The sequence below is a fragment of the Ceratotherium simum genome, chromosome X (genome assembly GCF_057802395.1).
Source record: "Ceratotherium simum simum isolate JZ-2026a chromosome X, ASM5780239v1, whole genome shotgun sequence".
Taxonomy (NCBI): Eukaryota; Metazoa; Chordata; class Mammalia; order Perissodactyla; family Rhinocerotidae; genus Ceratotherium; species Ceratotherium simum.
Window position 1 is genome coordinate 2,452,498 of NC_141940.1, and position 25,496 is coordinate 2,477,993.

Here is a 25,496-nt window from a genome sequence, read left to right on the forward strand (position 1 = left end):
AGTCTCTGTCTCTGTGCTCACATGGCCATCTTCTCCCTGCATCTGTGTCTTCACATGGCTGTCATCTTATAAGGACACCAGTCACATTGGATGGAGGGCCCTGCTACTCCAGTATGATCTCATCTTAACTAGTTACATCTGCAAAGATCCTATTTCCAAAAAGCTCACATTCTGAGGTCCTGGGGGTTAGGACCTCAGAATTGTATGGGCTACAATTCAATCCATAATACCACCCAATATCCATTCCAACCTTCTCCTCTGGAGATAAGACTCCAATTTTGTTCATGGCATCAGTGGACTCAGCCTCAGGTGACAAGTCATGACAATCCTGTCCCTTGCTTTCCCAGCCTCTCTTCCAGCTAACGGTGGCCATGTGATTCAGTTCTGGCTGAGACCTAAGTGGAAGTCTGCTGGGCTAGCTTTTGGGAAAATTGTTGCTTTCTTGATAAAAGGTGACAGATGCAGTTGTGGAAGGAAAGTATATTATATATTAAGTGAGGAATATTTTCGCTGGAAAAAAACAAAAATTAATTTGATTCTTACTTCCTTGTTTTGATTTGATTTTGTTTTTTTGTTAGAAGCTTTTCCCAGAAAAAGTTTTAAAAAAACTCTTGGAACAATGGTAAGTTCTCAGAACCATGAACATGGGACATACAGCTCTGTTTTAAATTATGGCCAAGGCCATTATCAAATGTGGGCTGGGCTCCACCAAGGCATCACAGGAACACAGGCACGCAGCCCACAGGGAGAGGCTCGGTGTACATCTGTGAGCACGCGAGAAGGCAGGTTACTAAGGATGGCTGAAACAATAGCCTTGACATCCGCCACTGCCACACACGTGCCAGCCCTGGACACCGACACCACACCCCACTGTCAGGAGGACTTAGCGAAGAGCCCCCAGATGAAGAGCTGTGTGATGTTCACGGACTGAACAGCTTGCTACTGTTCAGATGTCAGTCTTCCACTAAACGGTTTATAGATTCCATGCAATCCCAACCAAAATCCCAGCAGGCTTTTTTTTCATAGAAATTGACAAGGTATTCTAAAACTCATATGGAAATGCAACAAACTTAGGATAGACCAAACAATTTTGAAAAAGAACCACATCAGAGGACTCACCTGACCTGATTTCCAGACTTATTATAAAGCCACAGTAATCAAGAGAGTGTGACATGGGCATAAAGATAGACAAGCCAATTGATGGAGCACCATACAGAGTCCAGAAGTAGACTCCCACACAGCCAATTGATTTCTGATAAAGGGTCCAAGGCAATTCAATTGGGGAAAAATCATCTTCTCAACAGATGGTGCTGGAAAAACTGGATATCCATATAGAAAAAGAATGAACTGTAAATTCACCTCACACCATACACAAAAATTAATTCAAAACTGATCATAGACCTAAATGTAAGAGTTTTAGTTTTAAAAACTTCTATAAGAAAACAGAAGATCAAATCTTACTGACAAGTTTTGCAAAGATTTCTTAACTAGGACACAAAAAGTGCAAACTAAAAAATTTAAAAATCCATAAATTGGGCTTCATAAAAATAAAACAACTTATGCTCTTCAAAAAACACTGTTATGAAAATGGAAAGGCAAGCCACAGTCTGGAAGAAAATGTTTGTAAAACACATATCTGACAAAGGACTTGTATCTACAACTCTTACAACTAAATAATAAGACAAACAACCCAATTAAAAAATGGGGAAAAGATTTAAACAGACACTCCACCAAAGAAGATTTATGAATGGCCCACAAGCACATGAAAAGATTCTCAACATCATTAATCATCAGGGAAATGCAAATCAAAAGCATGATGAGACGTCACTCCACACCCACAGGATGGCTGGAACCAAAAAGATGGACAAGGACACGTGTCGGGGAGGACGTGGAGACACTGGACTCCTCCACACTGCTGGTGGGAATGTGAAATGGTGCAACTGCTTTGGAAAACAGTTGGTGAGTCCTCAAAAAGTTACACAGAATTACCATAGGACCCAGCACTTCCACTCCCAGCTATGTACCCAGGAGAAAGGAAAACAGATGTCCACACAGAGACTTGTCCACCACTGTTCACAGCAGCTTTATTTGTTGTGCCCCCAAACCGGACACAACCCCCATGTCCATCAACAGGTATTCCACAGGCATTGACATTCATCCACATAGTGGTACAGTACTCAGCAATGAAAAGTGAAGGGTTGATAGACACTACAACCCGGATGAACTTCAAAATCATTACGCTGAGTGAAAGAGGCCAGACAAGAAAGTGCATATTGCATGATTCCATTTATACAGAATTCTAGAAAATGCAACCCAATCTACAGTGACAGAAAGCAGAGCTGTGGGGATGCGGGGCAGGGAAAGGCAGGAAAGAGGGGGTACAGGGGGCCATGGTAACTTCTGGGTGTGATGACATCTATGTTTACTGTCTTATTGTGGTGAGGGTTTCACAGGTGTGCACGTTAACACCCATCCACCTGCACATGTGTGCTTTCTCGTGTGCCAGTGATACTGCTATGAGGCTGTCAAAGAAAGGGGAAGAATCAGCAGCCTCTGAATCCAGGGGGGTCCCTGGGCTGTGAAGTCATAGATGCATAAGAGGAGACCAGCTACAAATACCATGGCAAGTGGCAAGTCCCCAGAATGTCCATCGAGGCTGCTCATGTCAAAGCATCATGGGTGGTGGACTGCTGCTGTCCATGCCCACGTGTCACCACCTGATGAGCATCAATACCATCTAGATGACCTCACTGTGTATACCTGGTTGTCATCAGAATGTAAATTCACACACTCCAGCAGTTATATAAGTTACATTAACTTCCCCTCCTCGATCTTAGAATAATCCTCTATGTTTAAAAACACTGCTCCTCATCAGGAACCAGCTAGAGACCAAACTTCTTGGCCGGGCCTCCCAGGCTCTTCGCACTCTGGTTCTAAAGACCGTTTACCCCACGACTGTCCTACAGAAAGCCCTCTGCCTTTCTAGGCTTCCCGAACACACCACGTGCTCCCCCTTCTTCCCTCCACTCTGCCTGGAGTCCCTCAGCCTCTACTTCCTGTCTCGGGAACTCACTTGGTACTTACTCCCACCCTTGCCCTGAGACACTGCTTGTCACACTTTGCTACCTAACAAGGTATACACTTGGCATCCCCTGGCTGAGCAGAGGAGTGAGGATGAGGGTTCACGGCGAGTCTGCTGCATCCACTTTGCCGTGACACCAACCAGAACCATCCCATTCACCCAACATTTACAAACTAAGTGTGCTTAGCGACAATGACAACAGAATTCTCCGAGAGCCCCCTTCCCAGGCCTGCCCTTTCCTCCCTTGGGGGCAAGTCTGGGATTACAGCCACTCAAGCCCAGAGGCCCAGTCTTGCCTATTTCTTTGTTTAAGGTTCTTGGCAGCCTCACAAAGCCAAGCCAGTCCTGCAGGCAATCCACAGAAAGCTTCTAAGGCCCCATCTACACTTGGAAAGAGCTAAGCTCCCAGGCCTACAGAAAGCCCTGGACTATTCTTGCACTCAAACATGGCTGCATGAGGGCAGACGGAGCAGAGGCAACCAGAAGTGAGTGACCATCAGAGATAAAGGACAGAGGAAAGGGCCAAGGACCCCGAGCATGGCTGGGGGACGAGGGAGACAGAGAGGAGACCCAGACACCTGTGGCCACGAGGTGGCAAGGCCAGGGGGAGTGGATTCCGGGCCTACAAGACAGATGGGTGTCCATGCTGGAGTCCCTCTGCAGAGGGAGGCCAAGAAGTGACCAACGGAAGGGTGGAAGCAGAGCCGCCTTCTGTCCAGGGCCATATGGGGCGGGACAGGGCACCCACAGTGATGTGTCGGGACACTGCCATTTGCCTGAAGAACAGTAACAGAAACAACTGGAAGCAAGACACAGCTGTGTTTCTCAGGGGCCTGATGTGGCACTCTGCCCTTCCTGCTCTCAGGGTCACAGCGTTTGACTGGCTTTGGGTCGGGGCCCTTGATCCCTGTGCAGCTCGCCCTCGAGGGTTTCCACCGTACCTTCACAGGTGCCAAGGGACACCCAAACGCGGTCTCTCAGCCTCCCCCCCAATTCCGCGCTTCCAGCCTTTCCTGAGGCCCTGAACCTAACCGCTATGCATCAGAATAGGCCGTCTCCACTAGAGGGCTCCTTTCAAGGCCAACACCCTTAGACGGTCCTTCCTTGTTTGCCCCTGAAGTAAATGAACGCAGTCACGGCAGTTCACCAGTTAAACGGCTCTTGAAAGATGTCCAAAGTTTCAAAGGACAAATGGTCCAAAGGCCCAGATGTGCTATGGGCTGACCCAGTGCCCTGCAGGCTCGCCTTTGAAGCAGAAGACCAGCCCAGAAGTGCCGAGGGGCCGGTGTCCAGGGCAGTTCTTGGGAGGACATCCCCGCGAGTTGGAGCTTCTACATTTCAGTCGTCGGTCAGAAAGCAAGTGTGGGCCGTCATCGCAGTTCCCCACACAGCCAGAGTGTGGAGCCCAATTCTAAGGCCTCGCAGAAGGAAAACCAAAACGGAGCACGAAGAGATTACAAAACCTTCCCTGGGCTAGAGGAAGAGAGCAAAAACTTTTAAGATAAGCTTTGCTAACTGCAGCTGTGCATACGCAGCATAATCAACTGTTGTTCAAAACTAACCAGGTCTTTCTGTCCCTCCTTAGTGTATGAGAGAGCTGTCTTTCCCCGGAAATCAAGGTCCAGACATCAAGATTCAGCCTCACAAGGCCAAACGCAGGCTGAAGATGAAAACTAACCAGAAAAGTCCAGACAGTCAAGGCAAAGAAATTCAGTCTCCAAGGCCAAACGCAGGCTGGTGGGAAGGCGCCAACCAGCAAGGCCACGTGCTACTCCTCCCCTACCTAAAACCCCAGCACATGCTCCCCCTTGAAACCTTTAAAACCTCTTGCCTCCTATCTTTCCGGGAGATGGGACAAATTTGAGAGCTCTTGTCTCCCGGCTGAAGTCACCCGAAATAAAAACTCTTTCCTTGCCATAAGCCTGGTGTTCCAGTTTTATTTGGCTCCTCTTGTGTGGTGGGTAAAGAACCTGGGTATGTAGCTGGTAACAAAACCATAGGCATCCTCTCAAGCCGCTCTCTGACCTGTATTCCATGCAAGACCCGTTCAGCTCCTGTCCCGTACCTGCTTATCATATCCAAAAGGAAATGGTACTCATAACTGCACTGCTGCAAAACGCTAACGAAGAGGAGGAAAATTGGACCGAGACCTGAGAACCAACAAACCAAAAGATGCATTGCTACTTGAAATGTCACTTGTCTGGGCAAGCATTTGGGGATCCTGGAGCTTTCCAGGGCATTCCAAAACCAGAGAGCAAGTGCCCAGCACCTCTCCGGGCAAACCCACTTTCTGCTGAAAACATCTGGACATCCGCCCACCCCGCACCTAGTCATCTTCAGGTGTGGGTCCCAAGATGAAAACAGGAGCTCACGTTAAAAACTGAGTTAGCTTATCCAGTAGAACCAATGGGAGGACGTTACACTGGGGAGATACAACTCTTCTTTATTAAAGAAGATTTATTAAACGTTACTGACTCGCCTGTAGGAGCGAAATCACTCACTTACTAGAGTGATGGAAATGGACATCAGAGCACACGGATCTGCGCTCTTCCCGGTTTCCATCACGTGGCACTTGTTGCCTCAATCCCGGTCAGGCCACAGTTGAACAAAACGAGAATAGAGCCCAAGCACATGGCATCCTGCCACTCTCCCCTGCCCTCCATGGGGATTGGTATCCTGAATCCATGCCAGCCCTAGCCAAGATTGTCTGCACCTCCGAAAAACACACACCTCCCCACGACCTCTCCACGGACTTCAAAGACACCCTTCCTAATACTTCTTTTTCTATTGGAAAACCCAAAGTTGCAAATACTTTCAACTTCCTCAAGGTAAAGCTAGAGCCAACTATGATCTAGAACGCAGGTTCAATGTGCTAAGGGGGCAACATTGACTTCACAAGCATTTACTGAGTGCCAAGCACTGGGCTTGGAAACTAGGGCCCCAAAGACGAGCATGACGCGCAGAGCAGAAAGCCGTCAAAGCACACAGGGATGTGGACCCAGAGAGGGAGGCTATGAGGTAAGAGCAAGTCACAAGAACTCTAGAACTTTCCCCAAGTCCTAAGTGTGTAGACTCATTTTAATCTATCCATGTAAATCATGTCTCTCTCGTGCTCCTGCAGTCTCCTGGCACTCGGAGCTCCAGTAGCTGCACAGTCCTGTGTGTCTGGGGATTCCCACACTGTCCTGGCGGGTCTTTGGCCCTCCCCCATCTGTCAGGGAGGGTGCACACTCCTTGGAGGCCCCAGGGGGGTTCTCCAGCACCACCTGCCTGCCCTCGGGTAGTTTGTGTGACAGAGCCAGAGCCCCTGGGAGTGAAGAGGGCTGGAAGCATGTGGCAAGCCGACCAGGACACTGGGCTGAGAGCACCAAAGGGCAGAACTCCCAGGCCCAGCTCTGGGGACAGCATGGGCAGAACAGGTCACAGCCTGCCAGCAGCTGGCCCCCGGCCAGCGGGAGCTTTCTCTTTGAGAACCTCTTAGTCTCAATAGCAGTAAAGTGCCATTTGAAGGGTCCACCCTGTCTCTGCAGAGCTACAGGGGAGGAGGGAGAAGAGGGGCCAGGCTTGCCACCACACTAATCAGGTGTTGGGACTGGGGCGGCCCCCTTTCTCCTGGCTGAGGTCCTCTCAGAGGGTTGGGGGGATTCTTAGATAAGGAGAGATTGCCTGACACTCTCATATGGAAAAAATCTCTATCTTCAACTTACATTACCCTGGACACAAAAACATTCAGACCAACTGAACCTCCAATATTTGAAGGACTGTCATGTGAAAGACAGATCCCATGAGAGAGCCGTTACTGGGCACTCTCTGTGCAAATACCCAAGCTGTCTTCCTTTCCTCCTGATTGGCTCCAGCCACAAGGAGCTTTAGGCACTGAGGGTGGGAAGGAGGGGCAGAGAGGCCAGGGTGGCTTTTGCTGGTGGGGTCTGGGGGGCAGAAGGCAGCGGGTGGGGCAAGCCCAGGGGCCTGTTGTGCAGGGAGGAGACCAAAGGCAGCAGGGCGGCCCGTGGCAGAGGCTGCCATGCTGCCATGACTTGCCTGGAGCCCACTCCTAGGAGGGACCAGAGCGAAAGGGCTGAGAGTCCCTGGGCCTCATCCTCTTCATCGGGCCCAGGCCACCATCCTCCAGAACTCTCCAGCTCCGAGAAGATGGGGCCTGGGCACTGCTCCTCCCGGAAGCAGCTGGGGGCGCCCACGGAAGGCTGTGGCTTTCAGGAATATGGACCAATGGCCTGGAAAAGGAATGGGCCACTGCTGAGCATGAGATCAGGGTGTCCTGTGCCCTCCTATGGAGCAGCAGGCTCCTAGAGGAGACGCCACTTCCTGAAGGCTGACAATGTGGGCACGAGCAGTCCACGAGCGCATTTGCCTGAGTCCATTTTCAGACCGTTTCTTGAAGAATTTGAGGTGATGTCACAGTCAAGCCACAGCCTAGTCGTAGAGCCCACAATTTGGAATTCCCTCAAGTTCCCTCTGTTTATAAGCTCTTAAAGGATTAAAGTGCTTTTAGTGTCTTCTATCTGGAAACACTAACAAGTCTTGGGGTGAAGCGAACAACCCATGCGGGGCAAGCATACATTCAGCAGCCCCAATATGGAATACAAATCTGCTCACACGGCAGCTCCACACGCTGGCACACATGCCTGTGCACACACGACAGTGGCCGGCCATGCAGGGCAGTCTCTATGCCTCGATTGCATCATTAAGGACCAAAGAGGGGGGAGCGGGAGGCCCTCATTTGAAACCATGCCCTCCCGAAGACAGCCCATGTCAGACTGCACTGGGGGCAGCCGCGCGTTTGGAGTCTATCCAGTGTCTCTCGTCCTCAGGGCAGGGCTCTGCAGGGGGTCTCCTGAGGGCCTAGGAGGCTGGCCCTTTCTCGCAGTCGCTCCCCACCAAGGGCTTCCTTCCACCACGAGTTTTCTGATGGTGGCTGAGCTGCGACTCCCCCTTGAAGGCCTCGCCACACTGGCCATGCTCGCTGCGGGTGCAGGGCTCCTGGCTGCTGTGGGCGCGCCGGCCCTCGGCCTTCCCGCCCCAGCCGCGCCCCCGCCGGCGCTCCAGGAGGACGAAGCAGTCTGCGCACTCGTGAACCGCCTGGTGCTTGAAGAGGTTGGCGCGCCTGCTGAAGGCCTTCCCGCACTCACTGCACTCGTAAGGCCTCTCGCCACTGTGCACCCGCCGGTGCTGGCTGAGGCCTGAGCGCCCCCGGAAGGCCTTCCCACACTCCTTGCACTCAAACGGCTTCTCCCCGCTGTGGACACGCTGGTGGTGAATGAGCTGGGAGACGCCCTTGAAGGCTTTTGGACACTGGCTGCAGGCGTAGGGCTTCTGGCCGCTGTGGGTGCGCTGGTGCTCGATGAGGTTGGAGCTCCTGCTGAAGGCCTTCCCGCAGTCGCTGCAGGCGTAGGGCCGTTCGCCGCTGTGCACACGCCGGTGCTCCAGGAGCGCGAAGCTGCGCCGGAACAGTTTCCCGCACTCTGGGCACGCGTAGGGCTTCTCGCCGCTGTGGATAATCTGGTGCTTGATGAGGTTGGAGCTGCGCGTGAAGGCCTTGCCGCACTCGCTGCACGTGAAGGGTTTCTCACCGCTGTGGATGCGCTGGTGCTCCAGGAGGGCGAAGCTGCGCCGGAAGAGTTTCCCGCACTCTGAGCACTCATAGGGCTTCTCGCCGCTGTGAATTATCCGGTGCTTGATGAGGTTGGAGCTCCGGCTGAAGGATTTCCCACACTGCTGACACAGGTACCGCTTCTCTGCACCTTGGGAGCACTGTTGCCTTAGCACAGGATCCTGACTAGTGCCGAGGTCATTTCTCTGCAGGATCTCTCTTCCCTCGCCAGAAGAGCTGCCTGGACCTTTCTCCCTCGGATGGTCACCCCTGCTGGAACCTGTTTGTGGAGAGAGAGCATGTTTCTGTCTGTGCTCCAGCGTTCCGTCCAGTAGCCTGGCTACCTGGCCCTCATTGCTGCTCTGAAGATTGGCCCCTGTGAGTTCTTTTGGACAATGTTTCTGCTTTGAAATCGACATCTTGCTTTTTATCCTGTCACCTGTAAAGACAAAGAGCACCAACCAGTGTCACTCCCTCCCTGGGTCTCTATTTAGGGTTTGTTCTTCATCTTCACCCTCAAGTCAAGGCTGAAAAGAGATGAATCAGGACACCAGGACATGGGGGAAGAAGCAAGATGATCACTGGCAGACAGGAGAGCAAGAGGGGAGGAGGTGGTAATGAGCTGGAAATAGCAGAGCTGGTGGGAGACAGCAGGAGGCACTCCCTTCATCTGGCACCTTGACAGGGAATTCCATGGGAGATGTAAATCTGCCCCGAAAGAGAATTTCCCACCTAAAGTGACCATGCCACCCTCCGTTGGCCACTGCTCTTTGAAAATGGCTCAGGCAAGCCGGCTGAGTGCCCCTCACTCACCTGCTTGCATACCTGTGGCGGCCCCCATCCTGCAGATGTCTGTTACCCAGGGCTCCTGCCCTTGCTCCAGCCGGGAGACCAGGTGAGGCTTGGAGGATGAAAATCCTGTCCATGGAAATGAAGCAGATGAGTCACTCCTGAACTCAGCCCAGCCTTACTATCTTCAGGAACAGCAAAGAACTCACAGCAGCATTGCGTCCCACATCCTTGTTGCAAACCACAGTGTCTGTGCCCAGTCGTGAGAGGGAGCCACAGGGGTGCCTTCGCCAGCCCAGAACTGCGACGTGGTATTATTTGGCCTGCAGGGAGGGTGGCAGGCTTGTGGGAAATAAGGGATCTGTGTAGAGACCCCAAGGGACAGACAAAGGGCTGGAGCAAGGATCTACAGGGGGCGAGGCCCCAGGGAGTCTCAGGAATCAGAAAAAGCCAAGGGGCTGCCTGTGCCCCAAAAGCTGAAGCCCCCTGTTTCACCATCAAACAGAGCAGATGTCTCAGTCCCTTATGCCAAACTCAACTGAGGATTCCAGAACTCCCCTGTGAATCCCAGATCTGCCTGGTGAGGGTCAGAAAGAACCAAAGGGAAGAAGCTAGTCTCTCTCTGTGGGGTGAGATTACAGAGGTGAGATCTGCAGAGCCCAAAAGGAGAAATGGAGTGAACGGATCCCCTGCAACCCGAAGGCAGTGGGGTGCAGCAGGGGTGTCTGCCCCAGCTCCTTCCCGGATTTCTCCAGGCTGGAAGACCAACTGCATGCCTGCTCCTGGGACTCTGTGTCCCGAGCCCTCTGTGGCTTGATGCAAAGAAAAGGTGCTTCTAAACTCTCTAACATGAAACGAATGTAAAATGCAACTTTGGTACAAATGAATTAAGACTAAAATAGTGCATACAAATATTGGAGGACAATTTGCATCTATCTTTTGGGTAGAAGAGGTTTAGTTAACCCATGATTTTATATGCAAAGCAGGTTTGACATTTACCTAAAACATTTAGCTAAAAACTGTGCTATTGAGACAAAAGCTGGGCTACACTGGATTACTGATCTGATGGGGAAATGCATTTCTTCTTGGGCTCACAGTAACCAAGAAGCAAAGAAACCCAGAAATAAATTGAGTTCAGAGGCAGAGCAGGGGGACTGTGTGTGTGACAGGGGTCCTTACCCAGTGACACCAAATGGCGGTAGTTCTCCAGCATCACTTGCTTGTAGAGGATCCTTTGTCTGAGATCCAGAAGCTTCCATTCTGTCTTGGTGAAGTACACGGATACGTCCTCAAAAGATACTGGCACCTAAAACGAGCCAATCCTGTGGCTGCAGGGGAATTCACCCCCGTGGGTCCCAGGATGAGCTGGCAGCAATTAAACATGAGGTGGGGGAGCCACAGAGAGCTTGGCAGCTGGGGAGGCTCAGAATTGCAAGAGTTGTGAGGCAGGGACATGAGGAGGCGGCAGATGGAGACTGCTAAGGGGAGACACTGAGGCCAGGGGCCGCCCACAGTCTGGGAGCCCCACTCACCTTGGGTCTGGCCATGAGGAGAATGGCTGCCATCGCAGAGGCACAGAGAAGCTAAGGGAAGCGGAAAGATCCAGGTGTGAGCTGAGGCCCACCCTACTCCAGTATAACCTCATCCAAATAAGGTCCCGTTCACAGCCACTGGGGGACAGGACTTCAACAGATCTTTTTTGAGGGGGGTACAATTCAACCCACAACTCTTTCCCCAGCTGAGCTTCTGTCCCCTCTCCTTCCCTGTGTAGTGGGCCCCAGACAGGGACTGGCTCCCTCCTCACGCTAGGCTCCACCAACGAGGCTTTCAAGGGAGTGTGTTTGTTTTCTCCTCTCTTTTTCTCATTTCCTTCGTTCCTCAGCCCTCTTCCCATGTGGGTGGCACCACGACCCCGACTTTCCAACCATCCCTGGAAGCTCCATTGCCGATCCCTTTCCCCCTCAGGTTGGGGTTCTTACAGAAAAAAATCCCAATACACACATACCACCTCCACCTGCAAACAGACTTGCTCTCAAGAAGAAGAGAAAGACTCAGCTGGTGAGATGCACAACGGAAGAGCTCACAGTGGCTGGGGGAGGGGTGCTGTTTGAAGGGGTAGCATTCAGGCTGAGAGCTGCAGGCTGGGGGTGAGCAAAGAGAGGGCCCGAGCTCCACGCTCATGGTGCTAAAAACTGGGGGGGGGGTACAGAAGGTGAGGCCATGGGCTCCTCGGGGACAAGTGGGAGCTGGGGCTCACACTAAGGGCAGGAAGAGTGTGTCATTGACAAAGTGGACAGAATCAGATCTCTCCACATCAGTTCTCAGTGCCAGAAGATGGACAGGGGGGTGCAAAAGAAAGTTTGCTCCAAGAATGTTATCTCTATCCTACTGGAGACCACCCTGTGGAAGTCCGGGTGGAGGAGCTGAGGAACCAGGCAGTGGCTGGTGAGGGAGTGGGCCAAGAGCATTCCTTACGCTGCCGTGGGCGACCACAGCTTGTTTGTGCCACAGGAGAGAGGACGAGGGGACGAGGTCCTTGGAGCATTTAAATCATCCCAAAGTCCCTTATCACTCATGACGAGCTGTCAATCAACACTGGCCCACAATAAATAAACTCACATGTCTGACGGAGAAGTTTATATTAATCAGAGAGAAAGAATCCCTTAAGGTGGAATGGACGCTAAAACCACCAGGTGAAAGACGGAGGGAGAACAGACATCTCCATAAGGTCAAAATGTCTTCCCCTGTTTACTGCTGGTCACGAGAGAGAAAGCAAACCTAACGGCGGGACAGAAGTGGGACGTGCCTGCTGTGGGGATGCCGTGGGGAGTGCCGAGGCTGCCCAGGAGGGCTCTTGCCAAAGCTTGACCTGAGGCTAATGCAGCCTTGGGACCCAACGTCCAGTTTACAGAGGATCTCGGGGACAGAGGGCCCAGTTAAAGACACCAGAAGGAAGCAACCAGCCCGATCCAGAAAGTGGGCTCTTCCCCAGTCTCTTCTGCAAATCAGTGTCATGGGGAAATGAAGAGGCTGGGGAGGGAGACTGTTCTAGATGAAAACAGATTTAAGGAGACAACAGCCAAGTGCAATGGGAGTCCTCGATGAGATGCTGGCATGAAGGAAAGAGGAGTCAAAGGCATTGGGGGGCATGGAGGGCTGACTGTGGAGCGCCTCTCAGGACAATGGGGGCCACTGCTGCACATGTGTTGGATGGATAATGGCACTGGGTCGTGGAAGAAAATGTCCTTTTCCAGAGACGCACATTGAAGCATTTGGGGAGAAAATGGCATGTAAATTTACTTTAAAATATTTCAGCATGAACAAAGGAAAGAGAGAAGGGGAGAGAAAGAGAGAGAGAGCGAGAAACAAGCGAGGAAAGCTGGAGGCTGCTGCTAACCCAGGGAGGGGGGTACCCAGGTTTCATTAGACTATTCTCTCTACTTGTCTGGTTGCTTGACAGTGTTCAAAATTAAAAGGGAAAATAGTTTGATGGCTCCTCAATAAGTAAACATAGCTGCCATATGAGCCAGCAGTTCCACTCCTGGGCATTTAGTCAAAGAATTGAGAACAGGTGTTCACATAAAAACTTGCACACCCATGTCAACTGCAGCATGATTCACAGTGGCCAAAAGGTGGAAGCACCCCAAGTGTCCATCGACAGAAGAATGGATAAACAAAACGTGGTTTATCCACATGACAGAATATTATTCGGCCATAAAGAGGAATGAAATCCTGACACACGCTACAATGTGGATGGTCCTTGGAGACATTATGCTCAGTGAAAGAAGCCAGACGCAACACAAAAGGCCACATACCATGCGATTCCATTTCTATGCTGTAAGATAATATTTCACAAGAGCTGTCTAGACCTAGTTTTGAAGTTATGACTAAAAACTCTTTTCTCTGCCCTTCTCAGGCAGTTGGCTAAGCTCCCACCCCAACTACCTCCCTTATTGGGGCCCTCTCTCTGGGGCCACTGGACACACACCCTCAAGCCCCCCTCATCGAGCTGCCACACTCCCGAGCGTGGGGGCAGACAGTTAGGGACAACCTCTCTGCAGCGGAGCCTGCGGAATCATTCCGCAAAATCTCGCTACCCCTACCCAAGGGGCATCCTTAGACCTGAAGGATGATTCCAGGCCCCAGAGCTCAGGTTTCCCTGAAACCCGACACTGGGCACACAGGTGAGGGGCCATCAGCCAGTGCACTGCAGGCAAGGCCCCTTCAGCCTGGGAACCCAGACGCCATCTGCCAGCCTCCTCCCAGGCGGTTCTACCCCAAGGAGGGGAGTAGCCTGCCACGCTGCTTGCTGAGCCTGACCCGGGTAAAGCTGAGTAAGTGGGGAACCCCCCGGGGAGGAGAGGAGCAGAGGGGAGAGCAGTGCTGCCCACTGAAATGAAGCAGGGCCAGAAAGGGAGAGGCAGCCGGTGGGCTTCAGCGCTGCTGCCTTCAAGACACCACGAGATGGGGCTAGTTCCCTGGTAGAAGAATGCAGAAAACAAACAAATAACAACAGGAAAGCCGGTCTGCAACTCCACGCAGGCCGGATCAGGAATGGGGGCTTTTTCATCCACAAGGCGGGACACGGTCAGGCTTCCTCCTTCCCGGTGGAACTTCCTCTGGGGTCCTGCAATTCAAGGCCCCAATTGCCTCCTCTCGGCCCCAGCAGCCCTCCCTGAGGCCCATGTCACCTGCCACCCACTTGGTGGAAAGGCCTGAGGACCCAGGGCCTGGGGAGGCCGGCCTCAGCCCAGAGCTGAGGTCTGGCCCGGGAGCTGCCACAGGTCAGCCCAGGGCCCTCCACATGGCTTGCTCCAGGAAAGCCCTCTGATGAGCAGGGGGCAGAGGCTGACCTGGACATAAACAGGGCCACCTCCTAAGGGGGTTCTGTCTTTCCTATCCTTCTCTTCTCACAGCCCTCCCTGGGGTGCCCATCTCACTCAGAGTAAACCCACATGGCCCTTCCTGACCTGGCCCTCCCCTCCTCCGAGCCCCTTCCTCCCTCTGCTCCAGTCACACTGGCCTCCCAGTTCTTCCTACCACACACCAGGCCACTCCTGCCTCAGGGCCTTTGCACTGGCTGTTCCCTCTGCCTGGAACACTCTCTCACCTCCTTCAAGTTTTTCAGAAATGTCACCTTCTAACTGCACTACTTAAACTTGCAACCTGACCCCTCCTCTCCCTCCTCCTGCTCTATTTTTCCCCATGGCACTTACACCATTTAACATACTCTCTAATTCTTAATTTCTTATCTGTCCTGCCACTGGACTGGACCCCGGAGCAGGATGCAGAGAGCTTGCCGTTTGGTTCCCCGAGACATCTGGCATGCCTGCAGCAGCCTGGCCCATAGCGGGTGCTGGCAGCTATCTGTAGGCAGCCCCAGCACAGCCCCCCCTCGGCTCAGCTCACCTCGCTCCCTCTCTTGCCCTTCCACGGGGCCTTCCATCCTGCCCGTGGTTTCCTCTTCTCATGCCTTCTCATGGTGTGCTCGTCACTGCCAACACCCCAATGCCAAGGGGCACAACCCCCAACCCCTGACAGCTGCAGGAGCACGTCTGGGCGCCCTCAGGGCCTGTGCCCGTGGGCGGGCCACCAGGCGCTCCAGGGCAGGAGTGCCGCGACCTCACAATGCCTGCCTGCCCAGCGCTCCCAGGCGTAGAGGCGCAACATCCAAACTTACCAGGCGGCTCGGCGACAGCGGCGGGATGCTCTCTAGCCAGCCCCAGGGTCAGCGGCGAACCACAGCTGGAGAAGAGAAACTGGGAACAGGGGCTGCTTCTCCCTGGCGCCCAGCCCTGGCGGGCCCCTCTCCGTTGGCGCCCAGCAAGGCGGCAGCCCCGAGGGCCGGCCAGCAGCTCTCCGCGCTCGCCGCCTTCCAGGGCGTCCAGACTGTTGCCACCGCAGCTCCCTCACCACCTCGCCACCTGCCGAGATGGCCCCCGCCGAGGGCCTCCGCGGCCCAGCCCGGCCAGCGTACCCAGGCTCTGCGGACCGCCAGGCTGCCCGTCCCCCAGTCCCCCGCAGGCCCGAGGCCAAGGCCACTGCCTCCGAGAAGCCCTCCCGGGCAGCGCCCCCAGGAGGCGGCGGGGCTCCCGGCCGAGTCTTGACCTCGTTCCTGGGCGCCACTTGGGAGGCACGTTCCGCGGGGCTGTCCATCGGTCTGCCAGGCACAGACTAGCGGGGCCTGGGCGCGAGCGGGGAGCGGGCGGGGCCGGGGCGGCGGCGTGGGAACGGGGCGGGTGGAGGGGGGCACGGAGCATGCGCGGCTCGGCGGGATGGCAGTCCGGCCCCCGCCAGCCTGGCGCGCCCCACGGGGGTTGTGGCCTGGCTCCCCGCGCACCCCAGGGCACTTCCACTCTCCAGCACTTCCACTTCCCGTCTGGGCAGCTTCAAGGGCTCAGTCCACCACAGGCCCCCGAGGGGACGGGGGAGGGACAACGTTGATCGCACACCTCCCATGGGTCAGATGCTGGGGCTTCATGTCCATCCAGCAATACGTCCATCCATCTGGGGTCCACTGGACCCCTGCGGGACAGCTAACACCAAGTGGCCTGGCCATGGCCACCCATTAAGAGACCAGCCAACTTGAGCCAGGACAGTGAAGATGAGAAAGTGGGGGGCAGTGTGCAGACAGAGGGGACAGAGGAGAAGAGCAAGAAGTGAAGAGCTGTTGGGTGCGTGGGTCTTTCCCTCGGGTCTTACCATGTGATCATCAAACCAGTCTGCAGGGTGGGCATTGGAGTCTCCATTTTGCCACAGGTCACCATCCATGTGGCAGAACCAGGACTGAAATCCAGGGCTGACTGAGAACATGTGCTCTGTTGACAGTGATGAGTTCCTTGAAAAGTTAGGAATATGAAAAAGGCTGTCAAAGAAAATCAACCCAGAAAAACCAGCCAGTTTGCATGTCCCACCCCTTCCACCCAGTCCCTGGGCTGTTGGGAATCGAGCACAATGGGGTGGGCACCCTCTCTGTCTCTGAGCTGTACCTTTCCTCACAAAACCGGAGCTCAGGCATCCCTTCTCTTCAAAGGGCCCTGGGTCCTGGCCAGGAGAGCCCGGGCCTGCAGCGAGAAGCCCTCAGCACACCGAGGCTCCTGGGACAGCAGTTGCCCACTCCTGGCTTAGAGGGACAGCTGGGACACCCACTCAGGGTGCTTGGGGCCACAGGGAGCAGGCCTCCCAGGGGGCCAAGTGCAGCACAGCTTCTGGGGCCCTTCCCTGGAGCAGAGGCAGGGAGGTCCCCCGTGGCACTTGGTTGTGAGCCCTGACGCCTGATCTCGTCCTCTCACTGGGGGGCTGGCTGTGCAGGCCTGGGCCTGGGCTCTCGAGGTGTAGTGGGCCGAATGGTGGCCCCTCAAAAGATATGCACACGTCCTAACTCTGGGAACCTGTGAATGTGACCTTTTTTGAAAAAGGGTCTTTGCAGATGTGATGAACTTAAGGATCTCGAGATGAGATCATTCTGGATTATCCAGGTGGGCCCTAAATCCAATGACGAGTGTCCTTATAAGAGACAGAAGAGAGACACAGAGAGGAGAATGCCACATGAAGACAGAGGCAGAGACTGGAGTGATGCAGCCCCAAGCTCAGGAACACCTGGAGCCCCACGAAACTGGAAGAGGCAAGGAAGGGTCTTCCCCTAGAGCCTTTGGAGGGAGCACAGCCCTGCTGACACCTTAATTTTGGGCTTCTGGCCTCTAGAACTGTGAGAGAAGAAATTCCTGTTGTTTTAAGCCCTCTGGTTTGTGGTCATTTGTTACTAGCAGGCCCAGGAACCTCATACACAAGGGAAAGGGCTGAACTCAGACCCTTCCCAAGCCAGCTGAGGGAAGGGGGCTGGGCCTTTGCATCCCACATCAGCTGGTAGTAGTCAGATGTGGGCTGAGGGCACCCTTGAGTAAGGCACCTCCTTTGGCCTTGGGCAATTCCTAGAGATCAGCAATGGAGAGGAGCGAGAGCCTCAGGCCCGGAGGGGCTCTGGGCGTGCGTCCCGGCATCTGCGGCAGGGGACAATGGCTGTGTGCTCGGAACAGGTAGCTGCAATAGGGCTAAAAAATAGAGAGTGGGGAGACCAGACACAATTGTCTTCAACGGTTTGGGATTACCGTATAGGTGGTGGTAGCATTATTACAGCTGGTCTGGAGAGCATCAGAATGCCTAAATCAGAAGCAATAGACCTAGGAAGAGAAAGTGATGAACCCACAATGGTATCGGGAGATAAACTTCCCTTCTAGAATTTTTTCACTTTTTTATTATGAAGAATTTCAAACATATGCCCAGCCTAGAGAGAGTAATATAACGAAAGTCCATGGATGCACCAGTCAGCTCCAACAGCAATTCATGCAGGGCCACCTCGCTTGCTCTCTCCTCCCGTCTGCCTCCCCTTATTGTGGTCAGGGGGCCTGAAACCTTCTCTGAGACAGGCGGCCTCACCCACTGCAGGCAGGGACGGTGTCCGAGGGCAGCAAGCCCAGAGTCGGCCACTCTGCAGCAGATCCCTGGGACCCCAGTGGAGAAGGGGCCTGGAGAATGGGTCCAGGGCGAAGCCAAGTCGTCAGTGAGAAGTGAGTGAGCCCCTAGCTCAGGAGGGAGGGATCTGAGCCAGTGATGGGCAGGCCAGGCCTAAGGAGGGAGTAGGGGCTAAGGTGGCACGTCCAGGAAGCGGACACCTCCCCCCAGGGCCGGCTGCAGGGTCTGGGGGACTCGCAGAGCCTTGAGTGGTGTACTCCCAACCCTAGACACTAATTGAGGGTGACAAACAGAGCTCAGGTCAGACAGCGTGTGAGGTGAGCTGGTTCGTGGACGGATGGACAGCATAAGATATTTCCCTGCAGGGCCCCCCCCCTGCACCCCTGCCGAAAAGGTGGCGTGGATGGGTGGAGTAGGGGGCTGTTCAAGCTGCAGCCCTTGGAGACAGCGGCCCTGGGGTGTGCAGGGGCTGGGAAAGCATGTGGCCATCAGTGCTCCAGCTCACCCGGGCTGCTCCTTGACCCTGCGCAAGGCTCAGGGCACTGCGTGGCTCACGTGATGGATGTCACACGTGGGGCCGGTCCTTATAACCCTGGGGCCCCTGACGCTTGATGGGGCCCTCGTGGTGAGGCTGGTGGGGGCAATAGTGCTGGGCTTTGGTGCCAGGAGGGAGCAAGATGCTCCCCTCAGAGCAGGCCACCTCAGCATTTGTGGGCCTGATGCTCAGCCGGAGCTGGAGCTTCTCTGATGGCTGTAGCAGCTTCTCTGGCCCCTGAATTTTCCAGAGGGGAGCCACCACTGTCCCTCTGTTCTCCCTCCTCAGTGTGGCCACCCTTTCCCTTCACTGAGTCTCCCAGTGTAAGCGCAACTGTTCCTTGACTGTTTCCACCCTCTAGGTCCCCCCGCCAGGTGCACGTTGCCCCAGGCTGCACCCAGGACTCAGCCTCTTTCCACTCTCAAGTCTTGGCTCCAGCATCAGGCTGCCTTCTGTGTGCTGTGGAAGGTCTGTCAGCAGCGATCGGGACCACACGCTTCCTTGATCCTGTCCCAGAGAAAGAGGAGCCTTCCTCCTTGGACAGAACGTGAATCCTTTTCCTCTGCCCCGCTGGGCTATTTTGGCCATGGGCTGCTCAGATCACTAATAGTTGCTCTAGGAATGCCATGCACAGCTGGGCTTGGACCAATAAGATCTGCCTCTGGTTTTGGGGATGGGGGTTACCATGCCCTGAGCTGCATGGAAGAGTGACAGACACTTGAACAAAAAGGGGGTTCCCTCAGCAAGGAAGAAGAGGGGAATGGCTGCTGGGAGGGCAGCCAGCAATGTCCTGTCTCCAGGCATTCCTTCAGGCGACAGGGGCTGCACCCAGGAGGCACCAATAGTGGGGACCTGACAGAACTATCCAGCCTTGCCAAGACATCCTGGCAGAGGGGAAGGCTCACCTTCCAGCGGCTCAGGACAGCTGCTCAGCCTGAGGCCGACCCGCAGTTGGGCTGCCTCTCGTTCTCCAATGCCCGTCCCCACTAGCAGCCATGCTCCCCCATCCCCTGGCCCTTTGTCCACACTTGGGAGAGGGTGGGGCTGGTGAGGCATGTCTATATGTGGATTCATCCTTGGGTCACCTGGAGCTTTCTACGATGCCCCATTTCTGCCCCTAACCTAGACCTCTCATCCGAGTCCCTGCCCCTTACATCCAGCTGCCTTCTTGACATCTCCACTTGGATCTTTCCAACTCACATGTCCAAAATGGAACTCATGTTTTTCCACCCAGGCTGTTGCTTTCCCGAGTCCCCAGCTGAAGTGAATGGAACCCCCATACACCCATGTCAAAGGCCAAAACTCGGGGACGTCCCTCACTCACCTTCCGCATCTGATCATTCACACTGTTTGGCTAGTACTCCACACGCTTTAGGTCTGTTACATCTGCCCCATGACACTGCCACTACGATTGTTCAGACCATCATCATCTCTCAGGGGACAACCCAACAGCCCCTCCACAGTCTTTCTGCATCCACTCTGTGCCCCCTGCACATAATTCTTCCACAGGGAAGCCAGAGAAAGTGCCTGAAAATATAATTTGATCATGTCACACAGACACGTGAGTGCACTTGCACCTCTGACTCCAAATTTTTCGATGGGTTTCTAACTCTTTTAGATAAAGATCAACCTCTTCCTGAGGCACATGAGGACTGCACGGTCTGTTCTCTCCAGCCTCAGTGCATAGCACTCTCTCTCTCTCTCTCTCTGCTCCAGCTGCACTGGAGCCACAATGATACTCACCATGTTCGTTCCAGACCCAGGACCTTTACACATGCAGTTCCCTCAGCTAATGTGGAACCCACTTCACACAAGAAGAGCAGAAAACGTCAGGTGTGCACTCTCCAAGCTTCCCTCACAACTAGGGTGTGGGCACATGACCTACCCCACCATTCAGATGCACCTGCTGCCAACTGAATCTGGGGCCAGAGCTGGGAAGAAGCAGGGGCCACACAGATTCCACTTGGGCGGGCGGGTGGCAGCAGGGGCCGTGAACTCTGCTTTCCGAGGAGCTGTGGCAGCCATGGTTCTCACGGCAGCACTTGCGTCCCACACTGTTGTTCCAAACCACGGTGTTTGTGCCCAGTCGTGGGAGGGAGCCACAGGGGTGCCTTCACCAGTCCAGCACAGTGGTGCGATTCAGACCCTTGTCCCTCTCTGCAAAGCCTCCAAGCCTGGCTCTCCAGCCCTTCCCAAATGCCCGTGAGACACCCGCCATCCTTCACTAATTCCCTTCCTGCTTCCATCGGCCAGTCTGCTGTTGTGTGCAACTAGGAACCGTGACGGCCTAGGTTTCTGCAGTGGCTGTCTGATCTCCCACTGCATTAAGTGCTCCTGGCCTGGGGCTCAGGGATGCCACGTGCTCTTGCAACTTGGCAGCTCTTTACACAGTCCTATTCTGGCTCCTGTTACTCCATCCTTCCTTTAACATTGGTGTTTGTTAATAGTTATGAATATTCAGAAGCTTCATATTACTTGGAAGATAGATCAATAGAAATAATCCATTCTGAGAAACTGAGAGGAAAAAGATTTAAAAAAAAATAAAGAAGAAGAAGAACAGAGCCTCAGTGAGCTGTGGGACAATACAGAAAGGTCCGAGACATGTGTATCCGGGATCCCAGGAGAAAAGAGAGAATGGGGAAGAAAAGCTACTTCAAGAAATAATGACTGACATTTTCAAAATTGGGAGCTAGATGTAATTTACAGATTCAAGAAGTTCTGTGAAGCCCAAGGAGGGTAAATACAAAGAAAAGCCACATGTAGGGGCAGTGTAGTCAAACGACTGAACAAAGTATAAAGAGAAAATCTTGCAGGCGGTCCGAGTTAGACAAAGCACTACATCTAGCAGAACATTGACAAGAATAGTCACTGAAGTCTCATCAGAAAGAATGGAAACCAGAAGACAGGGGAAGGGCATTTTAAAGTGCTGAACGACAATAAGTGAAAACAACTTTCAACCCAGAACTCTCTGTCTCTAACCAGGGAAAAGATCCCTCAAGAATGAAGGGGAAAGAAGGACCTTTTGAGATTTGTGAAAGCTAAGAGAATTCATCAACAGACCTACGCTAAAAGAAATGCCAAAGCAGGTCTTTCAATCAGAAGAAACATGATAGTAGAGGGAAGCCTTGATCTTTGCGTGGAGACGAAGAACCGCAGAAATGGTAAATGTGTGGGTAAATATTCAAGAATACTTATTTGCTCTTAATTTTCTTACAGTACACATGACTATTTTCTAAAATAAAAATTTTAATAGCGTGTTGTAGGTTTTGTAACATCTGTAGGCGTAATACATATGGTGACTACAGCATAAAGGATGGGGTAGATGGGGAATGAATCTGTATGGTGGAAAGGTTCTTACACTTATGTGAAGTGGTACAATATTAACCACAAGTGGACAGTGAAAAGTTAAGGAAATATAATCTCTCGAGCAACCACTACAAACCAATTCAAAGTGATAATTGCCTAAAAAGGCATTAATAAGTTAAAATGGAATTTAAAACGTTTTTGATTATCTCAGGCAGGAAAAGGGGAACACAGGAAGAAAAAGAGATGGACAGACAGTGCTATACTCTGAATGTCTGTGTGCTCCCCCAAATTCACACATTACGTGGTACCCCACAATGTGATGGTATTAGCAGGTGGAGCCTTTGAGGTGATCAGTTCATGGGGTGGAGCCCTCAGGAATGGGATTAGTGACCTTATAAAAGAGACCCTGGAGAGCTAGCTCCCTGACCCGCTTCTGCCGTGTGAGGACATGGTGAGAAGATGTCTGTCTATGAACTAGGAAGCAGGCTCTCACCAGACACAGAATCCACCAGTACCTTGATTTTGGACTCCTCGGCCTCCAGAACTGTGAGAAATAAATGTTTGCTGTTTATGAAATACCACCCAGTCTATGGTGTTTTTTTTTTTTTATAGTAGCCTGAACAGACTAAGACAGATGGTAAAAGGGTAGACCTAAATCCAGCCATAATCCAAAATCACACTCGATGTTAACGGGTTAAATACTCCAATTAAAAGGCAGAGATTGTCAGAATGAAGAAAAGAGCAAGGCTTTTGCTGTCTACAGGAGCTGCAATTGAAAAATAAAGACTCAGATGAGTTGATAGTAAGAGGATGCAAAATGGTATACCATAGAAAGAGCAAGCATAAGGAAGTAGGAACCACTGTATTACTAGTGGACAAAGTAGAGTTCGAGACAAAGGCTATTACCCGAGAATCAAGGGAAGAATGATGTAAGGGTCAATGAATCAGGAACCCCCAGATTTCATAAATGTGTTTGCGTCCACTGACAGAGCTTTAAAATACATGAAATAACATTTGACAGGATAAAGGGAGAAACAGACATTTCCACAACTCTAGCTGGAGATTTTAACACTCCTGCCTCAGCAACGGGTCAACTAGATGAGAAATCAGTAAAAATATAGACATCTTTACGACATGACCAGCCACAACAGAAAACAAACTATAAAGAAAACTTGCCCAATTTGCCACAACGGGTGCTCCATGTGCAAGGTTACTCTTGCAAGTCCACTGCCTTGTTGGTAGGCTGTTTCATTGGTGGCACGTCCACAAGCCGCGCTTTTTGCTTCCGGACGCTCCAAGCCTTGCGATGACGCCGTGAAGCCTTTACCACTCAGCGCCCCCTCACGTGCTCTTCCGAGCCAATCATCTGCCCTGCACATCTGCCCTGCACAGAGCCGCCTGGAACTTTCTGTCCGCTCTGCCTGGCGGGGGCTTCTGGGAGAAGCGGGAAGCTCACGTGGCCTCAGCACAGAGCGCCTGGGAGCCGTGCCCCACAGTCCCCGGCTGTGCGGCTGAGGCGAGGTCTTCAGCCCCTTCTGAGTGGGACCGCGGAACTGTCCACCGAGTCGGCGAAAGTGAGCAGACGGGCAGGGCTTTGCTGGGCCTGGACTCGGGGGTCGCCTGGAGTCCTGGGTCGGGGCCCCTGAGCGCCCGGGCAGGGGGTGGAGGTGGGCGGCTGGGCTCCCGGCTGCGGGTGTGGGGGCTGGGGGAGTGGAGGGCTCCCGGCGGGGGGGGGCGGGGGGGCTCCCTGGTGAGGGGAGAGCTGAGGGGAGGGCTAACTTTGGGGGTGTGAGTGAGGGGGCGCGAGCGGAGGGCGCCCGGCCAAAGGGAGGGCTGAGGGCAGGGTTCCCCGGTGTGGGGGCTGAGGGGAGGCGGGGTGGGGGGGCGCTGTGGTGTGCGGAGGCCGGAGGGTGGGGCTAGTGGCTCAGCGTGTGTGGGGGGCGTGGGAAGGGCGGGCTCCCCGGTGCTGGAGGCCAGAGGGGAGGGCGCCCAGCTGGGGAGAGGGCTCCTGGCTGAGGAGGGGGCAATGGGAGGAGGACTCCCGGGTGCGGGTGGCGGGAGGGGAGCGACCCGCTGTGCGTGTGAGAGGGGGTGGGCAGGGCGGACGCCGCTGGCTGCTCAGGGCAGGAAGGGGGGCTCCGCTCCCTCGCCGCCCCGGGGTGTGGGGAGGTGAGAGGGCGGGCTACCAGCTCTGCGTCTGGGGGCCGCGGGAGGGGAGAGCTCCCGGCTGTGGGCGCTAGGGGGAGGACTCCAGGGCGTGGGCAGGCCGGAGGGGCCGCCACCGACCGTCTAAGCCGGTGCGGGCACGCGCGCTGATGGAGGGGCTACCGCGGAGTGCACCTGGCTTCTGGGGTCACGGGGAAGGGTGACTGGCTGCAGGTGTGGAGGCCGGGGGAGGGGACGGCTCCCCGGTGTGGGGAGGCCAGAGAGGAAGGCTAACGTCCAAGCACGTGGGGGCGCCCTGCTTCCAGGGGCTGGAGCAGAGTGCTCCCAGCTGAGCGGGGTCGCAGAATGGGAGTGCACTCGGCAGGCAGGGGGAGGATGGCACCCGGGTGCGGGGCGGGGGGTGGGCTGGAAGGTAGGGCCGCCGGCTGAGGGTGTGGGGGGTGCGGGAGAGGAGCAGCCTGGCTGCGTGGGGTGCAGATGATGGTGTGGGGGGCGCTGGGGCGGCTGTGATCTGCAGGAGGTGTCACCCTGGCCAGTGGAGTGGGGAGGGTTCGGGAGGGGCTCTGGCGCCCTGCACGTGGCATCTGGAGAGGTTCCAGGTGGCCTCTGTGGAGGGTGGCCTAGGGATCGTAGATGTGGATAGGCAGGGCCTTGGCCTCCACGGAAACTATAGCCTCTCTCGAAGGCTGCTCTGTACCGTCAGCGGGATACACCATACTTCAGGCCTTAAGAAGGTTTCCATCCATTTAAAAGGATTGCACTTTTACAGAATCAGTTCTCTGATCACAGGGAATTTTATTTGATGTTAATAACGATAACACATCTCTAAATATTTGGAAACCCATAGATCAAAGAAGAAATCACAAAGGAACTTAGAAAAGATTTCAAAGTGCATAATAAAAAAGTACAACTTCCCCAAAGTAGTGGGAGGCAGCTCAAGAAGCGATCGGAGGAAAACGTGCTGCTCTACATGCTCACCTTAGGAAAGGAGAAGGAGGTGAAATCAGTGCTCTGATGGCCCATTGAAGGAAGCTAGAAAGAGAAGAGCAGAGGGAACCCAAAGTGGCCCACTGAAGAGACGACAAGCGCCCAGAGAGGAGGTCAGTGAGAGACAGCGGGGCAGAGGGACAGAGACAGCTCTCCCAGGCTCCTCTTACACAGCACAGAACTAGGGATGGAGCCCCAGCAAGAGCGATGCACAAGACAGGGAGGACACGAATCACCTGGGTCGTGTTGGGAGGGAACGAGGGCTGTCACTGCAGATCAGACGGACACCCAGAAGAGAGGGAGGGGATATCATGGGAAAATTTGTGCCCCAAATTGGAAAAGGTGACAAATTCCTTGGGGAACCAGGCAACTTCCCTAAAACTGCTGCTAGAAAAATAAAAAATACTACTAGCCTTATATCTTGTGAATAAATGTAATTTATTATCACAAAAGCTTCCTAAAGTCAAATAGAGCAAACAGGGAGAGGAGGTGCTGCAGGCCACGCTGTGAGGGGCACGAGGCTCTGGCTGGGGCTGTGGGGTGGGCTG

The 25,496-nt window shown here is 54.0% G+C and overlaps 1 protein-coding gene across 3 annotated transcripts; it reads right to left on the reverse strand.

The window, feature by feature from the left end:
- Positions 1 to 2,051: 2,051 nt before the first annotated feature.
- On the reverse strand, positions 2,052 to 15,651 carry ZFP92 (ZFP92 zinc finger protein). Of its 3 annotated transcripts, none has more exons than XM_087427386.1 (5): positions 15,163 to 15,651; positions 11,015 to 11,065; positions 10,662 to 10,788; positions 9,507 to 9,611; positions 2,052 to 8,973 (listed from the first exon to the last, which is right to left on the reverse strand). In XM_087427386.1, the coding sequence occupies exons 2-5, from the start codon at positions 11,045 to 11,047 to the stop codon at positions 7,946 to 7,948; spliced, it is 1,293 nt and encodes a 430-aa protein (XP_087283512.1). In that variant the 5' UTR covers positions 11,048 to 11,065; positions 15,163 to 15,651; the 3' UTR covers positions 2,052 to 7,945. The 3 variants fall into 3 exon arrangements, with proteins under 3 accessions (XP_087283512.1, XP_014652978.2, XP_087283511.1); XM_014797492.2 differs by having other exon boundaries at positions 2,052 to 9,132; XM_087427385.1 differs by lacking the exon at positions 11,015 to 11,065 and having other exon boundaries at positions 2,052 to 9,132.
- Positions 15,652 to 25,496: the final 9,845 nt, after the last annotated feature.

Bases quoted from the DNA above. Each gene is read 5' to 3' on its own strand.
- ZFP92 (XM_014797492.2), bottom strand. From the start codon at position 11,047: ATGGCAGCCATTCTCCTCATGGCCAGACCCAAG. The intron at 10,789-11,014 runs GTGAGTGGGGCT...GGCTCGTTTTAG, and splicing joins TCCTCATGGCCAGACCCAAG to GTGCCAGTATCTTTTGAGGA. The intron at 9,612-10,661 runs GTAAGGACCCCT...TTCCATGGACAG, and splicing joins CCGCCATTTGGTGTCACTGG to GATTTTCATCCTCCAAGCCT.